We start from the raw sequence: 7,948 nt of genomic DNA, 5'->3' as shown, positions 1-7,948 counted from the left end.
ATATATATATGGGGACAAAAAGCCCAACACACAGGACTTATGATGATGATGATAATGATGATGATCAAAGAAGAAGGAAACCTCCAACTGGACCAAAGTCTCTCTCTTTTGCTTCATATATGTCTATATATATGTATATGCCTCTTTCTGGTGAAACTGGTTTGGTTGCCTCTTCTCTCTTTCTCTTTCTTTGTACTCATCTCTCTAGGTTTGTGGTCCTAAACCCTACTTCTCTAGCTAGACCTATAGCTAGAGCCCTCTCTCAATTACCCCATTTATATTCTGTCGTCTACATATTCATCGTCTACATATTCATAATTAATAAATAATAAAGTACTACATATATATATATATATATATCTTTTTATTAGAAAATTTAATTAAATATAAATTGGGGATTGGCACGAGTGATGGTTGCCCTCAATATCTGAATACATAAAATAAATGATATAGATCAAAGACAATGACGAGAGAAAAGGATATATAGAACTAGAGGTCCCCAATTGATAACTCATATTTATAAATATAATTAAAATATATTTATATGATCAAGATAGTTGAATATATATTATGATATATATGAATCATTAAGATGTGAATATGACCTCCCTAGCTAGCTGGCTGTTTAGTATACAACTATGAATACACAAAGGTATACTAAAAAATCACATAAGATAACAAACTAGAACTGGTACGGAACTGAAGCTATATACATATATATATATTTATGTATTATATATTATATTATATGCATGTTCAGAGACTAGAATATAGAGAGATTGGTCTTAAAAAGTTAAGAAATGTCCCCTATATATAATTTGCAGAGACTAACAATCATATTGTCTATGCATAACACATATATAAATATATATATATTACTATTGCCTGCAGAGTGGAAATGCATGTAGTCTAGGGATCAATGAACTGATATCGACGTATGCGTGTAATTAATATCACTGTTAAGTCTGTTATACTTATACATCAAATTTAATTAAATTAGTTAGAAAAGTAATATAAAATGATCAGTTAAAACATAAACATATGATATAAGATGTCTCATCTCTTAATCTTGATTTTTTAATATTATATAAATATTAAAAGGATTCGTACACCTAATATGTTGCTACATAAAATAATTAATGCTTATCTATCTTAATTAATTCCCTGAAATGGCCTAACATGTTCTACTTAGTAAGAAACAATTTCACTCTTTCTATTTCTCCTGTCTGATGCATATTTAGGTTACTAATTAATAAATATAAGCGGAGTATATAGTACTACGTACATATATACGGCGATATATTGTATATGTATATAGTCAATATTATTATGAAAACATTAAGTACTTCTCCTTATGTACATATACAAGTTTATACAGTATCTTATAATTAATAAATAAATTTATACATATAAAAGACAAAGGTATGCAGTTGATATCACATAGATGACGCGAGTACGAAGATGACAATATATGGTGTGGGGTACTTATTCTATATAATATGACAATTGCAATTCCCAAGATCGCAAGAGCTAGCTGCTACCTCTTTGTGTCTTTTGATAAATTGCATGTGGATAATGGAAGAATAAATAAGTTTTACATTATTATTAACTAGATTTATCAAATCTTATGACAAAGTATAATATATAACCTTTTTTTATATTCTTTTTATGGTTTTGTATTTCTAGTGTAATAATTGTATATATATACTATTAATTTCGTTGTGTGTATATACCCACTCTCTGATCATTATATTATTAATTAGGTGTGTAGATATGCATCATTAATTAATTTATGAGGGACCTATTAATTGTAGAGTATTATACACTTACATGGATGTACACTAAATATATAATCAGAGTACTAAATTTTCACAAGGACCACAATTAAGCTAACTTTTAATATATATATATATCTATATATAAATATATATATATATATAAATATAGACTAACTAATCATTATCCTTTTTTATTATAACCAAATTAAGTGTATATGGAATGGTTATGTATAGATCATCTTATACAAGAGATATTTCTGTATACATTAATTAATAGATATTTTTTTTTTATTAAAATGTCTATACATATTACATTAATTCATAATTTGGGATTTGATCAACCCTCTATTCTAGGGGTGTTCAATAAAATTTACAAAGCGTCCAGTCTGAATAAACTGCCAAAATCAAACCGAATAAACCGACAAAAAATACAATCTGAAATAATACAATGAAAATCCAAACCGCCCAATGAATATATTGGGTGGTTTATTATAAAATTCTAAACCGCCCAATTAACCCGAATAAACCGAATTAAACCGATTTATATATTTTTTTTTAATAAAAGTATATATATAATATATAAGATATTACATAAATTATATTTAGGGGAATTACTCCATATACTATTTCTTTAACTTTTTTTTTTTCAAATTTACAGTTTGGGTTTCTAAAGTGGTTGCAGCACTAGTTGCAATAGGGGTTTTTGTACGATTTTTTGTTGCAATTTAAGTTGGAGCGCTAGTTGCAGTAGGGTTTCTATGTAGAATTCTGTAAAAATGCAAAAAAAACTGTTTTTAAGTATAAAAATGAATAAGCCCCCTTATATTTATTAGTTAAACTATTTTGTATTTAAAGTTTAGACATTTTAGTGTTGAACTTAAAACTTAGACTTTATATAGTTAATAATTTTTATTATATTTAGATATTGTAGTTGAAGTTTAAAATTTATACTATATTATTTTATTATTATTTTATGTTTATTCAGTTATATTTATCTTATATTAATATTTTTAAAATTAATTTAACCTATAGTATTTTTTAACTTGAAATATAAATAATATATTTTTATTTTTTTAAATCTAATTATTTGAATACTAAAAACTAACATTAATAATTATAAAAAAAAAATGAAAAACGATTTAGACGGGTTAACCTGACTAAACTGACGAAATCATTAGACGGGTTGAATTTTTTTTTAATTTTTAATTGGGTAGTTTATAATTAAATATTTGCAACTTGATATTTATATTGCGTTAATAAAAATATACTATAACCCGACCAAATCGATTCACGTATATATAGTATATAGTATATAGTAATGTTGCTTTTGAAAGTTATTATTCTCTCCAACCATTTTCTTCTTAAAGGGGAAGTAGATGATAATTGGACCACAGTAACCAATTTGCATTATCCAAGGTTGGTAATTAATTACAGAAATTAATAAAGAGAAATAGGAAAAAAAGAAAAAGAAAAAGAATTTTTCATTTAATTAGTTAAGATACCAATTAATGCCAATACATATACTAAGGTAACATTGCATTTGCATGTGACGAACAATAACTATATATAAAATGATCATTTGTACAATTTCTAATTAAAACAAAATTTATGGCCTTTTCATATATGAATAATGAGGTAACTAAAAATATTGTATTTATTAATTAATTGAAACCACACACAACACTGCACATATATGAAAATGAAAGTATATATATAAATGGATAAAAATTGTAATTTTTGGAGCATCACATCACATGATATATATATGTGTATAAATATATATAGTACTTATCTTTTTTTACAGACCAATTAATTAGAATATTTTTGGTTAAGAAGAAAAAGAAAAAGAGAGAAAGAGAATCAGAATTATGAGGCGCCTACAAACAAGGTCGGTGTGCTCGAATAGGAGGAGGTGGTGCCTTTTTCACACTGGCAGCAGGACCAGCATATATCATCAATGATCCCAAAAGTCAAAAACTCCAAACCTAACTAGCTCTGCCCCCTCCCTACCCCTTTCTCTAATCATAAATCTTATTAATAATAAAATCTTATTAATAATAAACACTATTAACTTCAACATTCTTATTATTATTTTTTATTACATTTCCATTCAATTAATAATTAATATATAAAAATAAAATTTGCTATATAAATACTTAGAGTATTATTATTAGATATTTGTGATGTGTAGTACTTCTATAAATGGAACCGACTTATAATTATTTAGCGATATTTTTTAAATATTATTTTTTTTTAAGTTATATGATATTTGCTATACTTAATTATAATTATAACTATATGACACTAAAAAAAAGTTTTAGCACCAGTAATACTTTTTAACAATTTTGAAATAATACTTAATATTTTTGGATTGTAATTGAGAGACCATTAATTTTTTAGTAATAAAACTACCCAATGTTACTAATAGTGTAATTCTGCCCAATTACACTCAATTTTGTGCTAATATTTTGCATTTATAAGTTTGTTTGTACATGTATAAGGACACGATCGATTAATACATATTTATTATAATGGCTATTAATCATGTCCTTACAAGTATACACACAAACTCACAAACAGAATTGTAGCACGAAATAAAAAAACAAAACTAAATTTTTAAAAACATTGAGTATTTTTTCCAATAAAAAAAAAATCAATATTTCTTTGGTTGCAAACCGAAAACATTGGGCAGCAGTACATATAAAAGCAAAAGGCTAGAAATTAATTCAGCAAAATTACATGTTACTTATCTTTATTAATACTAAAAACAAAACCAAAAAAAATGGTGCTAATATATTTGGGTTTTAGTTATTTGAATAGGGTGTAGTACAGATTAAAGGTCATTAAAAAACTAATAATGATAATATGAAAAGGACGAGAGACTCACATGATCAAAACCACATCTCGTTCATTATGGGCCCCTACGTATAAACTCTCTCTCTCACACACAACTTACCTTCCAAAAAAAAAAAAAAGTCTTATTACTTTTATACTGAAGTGAGAGAGAGAAAAAAAAAATAAAGGGGAAAGAAAACAATGAAATTAAGAAAGAAAGAAAAATGCTTCTTCTCTTCTTCTTCTTCTTCTTCATCATCTTCTTCTTCTTCAGTTTCTACTCTATTTTAGCTAGTTTTGATAGTTGAAAGTAACTAAGAAGCTTCCAATGAGTCAATTAGTAAAGTAAAGTTTATTATATGAATAGATATACCACACACAATTATAAGTCTTTCTCTCTCTCTCTCTCTCTCTCTCTGATATTGATATTCTCCTTTGGGAATATGCTGAGTTAATTTGGTCAATAATACCAACACCAACAACAATTGATAGACAACTTAATTGGAAGCAAAATACACTATCAAACCATTTTGTCTTAGTCATACAGCTGCTTATTATAGCTATATTACAGTTCCTTTTTCGCTAGGGTTTTTTCAGAATTTTCTGCTTGCTTTGTGGTCAAAGAAGAAGGCACCGACCATACTTTATAACCCTCTTGCCATTTCTGGGCCGCATAGATCTGATCATCAGTCAAAATATATCATGAAATTTCAGGTGATGGTTGTTAATAAGTAATAATAATCCAAATGTTATTCAATTTTGTTAATATTCAAACTAAAATATGTATCTACTAGCAGCTATATTATTATTTCCCTCTTTTCTTATCTATTCTTTTTCATTTCTTGAATTTAATTTTTTTTTTCTTTATTGTGTGTGTTCCAAAGTTAATAAGGGTTTTGTTGATGAGGAGTGTGAAATGGCCGAAGTTAGCTAAGCATGGTTTATAATTGATGGATTAGTTTTTGCAAGAAGATCAATTATCAGATTACAAAGCAGAAGAAGACGAAGAACAATCAAGAACTATATACTGAACGAGGTAATAATAATAATAATAATAATAAGAAGAAATTAATAACTAAAAAACGACTCAATTCCCTTTGTCGTTTTGTGCTTCCTTCTCCTTTCTTATATTCTGAGTTATCTACTACAAGCAATAGCAGTATTAATAATCGTACTAGCACTACTACAACTGTCGTTTTATACTCATCAGAACCGAAATGGTCAGCAACAACAGCAGCAATAGATAATTCTTCAGCTGATCATTATCAAATATCATCAACGATCGATCTCGCCACGAATTATTAATTAAACCAAACAACCCCATATGGCTGATTTATCACTGAGAGCCAATTACGAAGAAAACAGCAATAACAGCAGTACAAGCGGTACTCATGGGGTTTGGTCATGCAGTAGTAGTAGTGGTACGGATCATCATCATCAACGAGAGCACATGTTTGACAAAGTGGTTACGCCTAGCGATGTTGGGAAGCTAAATCGGTTGGTGATTCCTAAACAACACGCCGAGAAGTACTTCCCTTTAGATAATTCATCTACCACAGAAGACAGCAGCAAGGGATTGCTCCTCAATTTCGAGGATCGAAACGGCAAGTCCTGGAGGTTTAGGTACTCTTACTGGAACAGTAGCCAGAGTTATGTTATGACTAAAGGTTGGAGTCGTTTCGTTAAGGAGAAGAAGCTTGATGCTGGTGACATTGTGTCGTTTGAACGAGGTGTTGGTGATGAGTCTGCTAAAGCTCGTTTGTATATTGATTGGAGGCGAAGACCTCATCACCACCACCACCATCATCATCCTCTCGGCCACCATCAACATCAACAGTATCATCATCATCAATATCATCATCATGCGCTGCAGCAATCGACCAATCCGGGATCCTTAATTACACCTCTAGTACAATTCTCAACTGAAAATCATCATCAGTATCAGTGGGGAGGTGGAGGAGGAGGAGGAGGATTTAGCGGCCGGCGCGGTGGTGAAGGGCCTTTCTACTCGCTTCCTTCCGGAATTTCCATGTCCATGCCACCACTACACCATGAAAATTTGCGGTATAATTACAATAATAGTAGTATTCAATATCCTTATTATAATAATAATCTTCATCTTCATCATCAACAACACAACAACCAGTACTATCACACTTCTAGTACTGCTGCTACAGGGATCATTAATAGGCCGGCGAGTGGAATTATTAGTGATAATAATAACAACAACAATAATAATAATAATAATAATCATCATCACATTGATCCCGGGGTGTTTGAATCAACGCCGACAGCTGTGATTGGCGGCTACTACGCAGGCCATGGGAAATTAAGCTCTCCGCCTTCTGCTTCGTCGAAACGGCTGAGGCTTTTCGGTGTGAACATGGAGTATAGTCCGGAGGTGGAGGTGGAGGTGGAGGAAGTGGAAGAGTCTTTGGCGGGTGTAACAATGGCTTCTTCTTCATCAGTAATTTCCAATCATAATAATAATAATCATGATCATGATCATGATCAGGTTCCAGCTGCTGCAGCTTCGTCTAATTTGGTTCAGTACTCTCTTGATGATCATCATCACGAACACCAACAAGTAAGGCTACCAAATCATCATCATTCCCAAATGCCAATAAAAATTCCACCAGAGTTTATTTCACGGAAGGGAAAATCTTCTTCCTTGTCTTTTGATTTGGACCCTAATTAATTAGCTCGTAAGAATTAATTAATGCTATATACGTACTACTGCTCCCATGAATATGAATATTGAATTACAGTACTTTTTTTTTCACTTCTTGCAATATCAATTTCCATTTTGTGTCCTATAAATATGTTTATACATATAATATATAGTAATTTTATTACGAGTTAAGAGCACACGGCGGCTTTATTAATATATTACTGCTATATATGTATAATGTAGTGTATATATCCTAATTATTATTTGATTAATTGTCATTTGATTTTACACTATTTATCATAGGATGTATTGTATACATATAAAATATCTATAGAAGCTGGTTGAAGATTATAAAATTGAGTAGAAATTCCCTCTAGATATCCAGCTAAGATCAGTTGGGGCTGTATATATAACTCAATTATATACATGATCATTTTTACACTATTCATATGATATATATATATAATATGAAATAGTACTGTAAAAGTCAATCCCAATATTGAAACAGAATATTACTTTTACAATTGTGTATAAGTTCTGCAGAGGTATCTAAATCTAAATGTCATCAATATGTATGTTAACTGTTTAGTATATATTTATATATATGTATCCATCATTCTTTCAGCTTTTATTCGTTTCTTTTTTTTAATATATTTTCTATGTG

The 7,948-nt window shown here is 29.4% G+C and overlaps 1 protein-coding gene across 1 annotated transcript; it reads left to right on the top strand.

Moving 5' to 3' along the window:
• Positions 1-4,706: 4,706 nt before the first annotated feature.
• On the top strand, positions 4,707-7,395 carry LOC115703566 (B3 domain-containing protein Os03g0120900). Its single transcript, XM_030630793.2, has 3 exons — positions 4,707-5,327; positions 5,498-5,649; positions 5,824-7,395. Exon 3 carries the CDS (start codon positions 5,938-5,940, stop codon positions 7,309-7,311), a length of 1,374 nt encoding a protein of 457 aa, XP_030486653.2. The 5' UTR covers positions 4,707-5,327; positions 5,498-5,649; positions 5,824-5,937; the 3' UTR covers positions 7,312-7,395.
• Positions 7,396-7,948: the final 553 nt, after the last annotated feature.

Source organism: Cannabis sativa, chromosome 1 (genome assembly GCF_029168945.1).
Source record: "Cannabis sativa cultivar Pink pepper isolate KNU-18-1 chromosome 1, ASM2916894v1, whole genome shotgun sequence".
Lineage (NCBI taxonomy): Eukaryota > Viridiplantae > Streptophyta > Magnoliopsida > Rosales > Cannabaceae > Cannabis > Cannabis sativa.
This window is presented reverse-complemented; position numbering and strand designations above follow the sequence as displayed.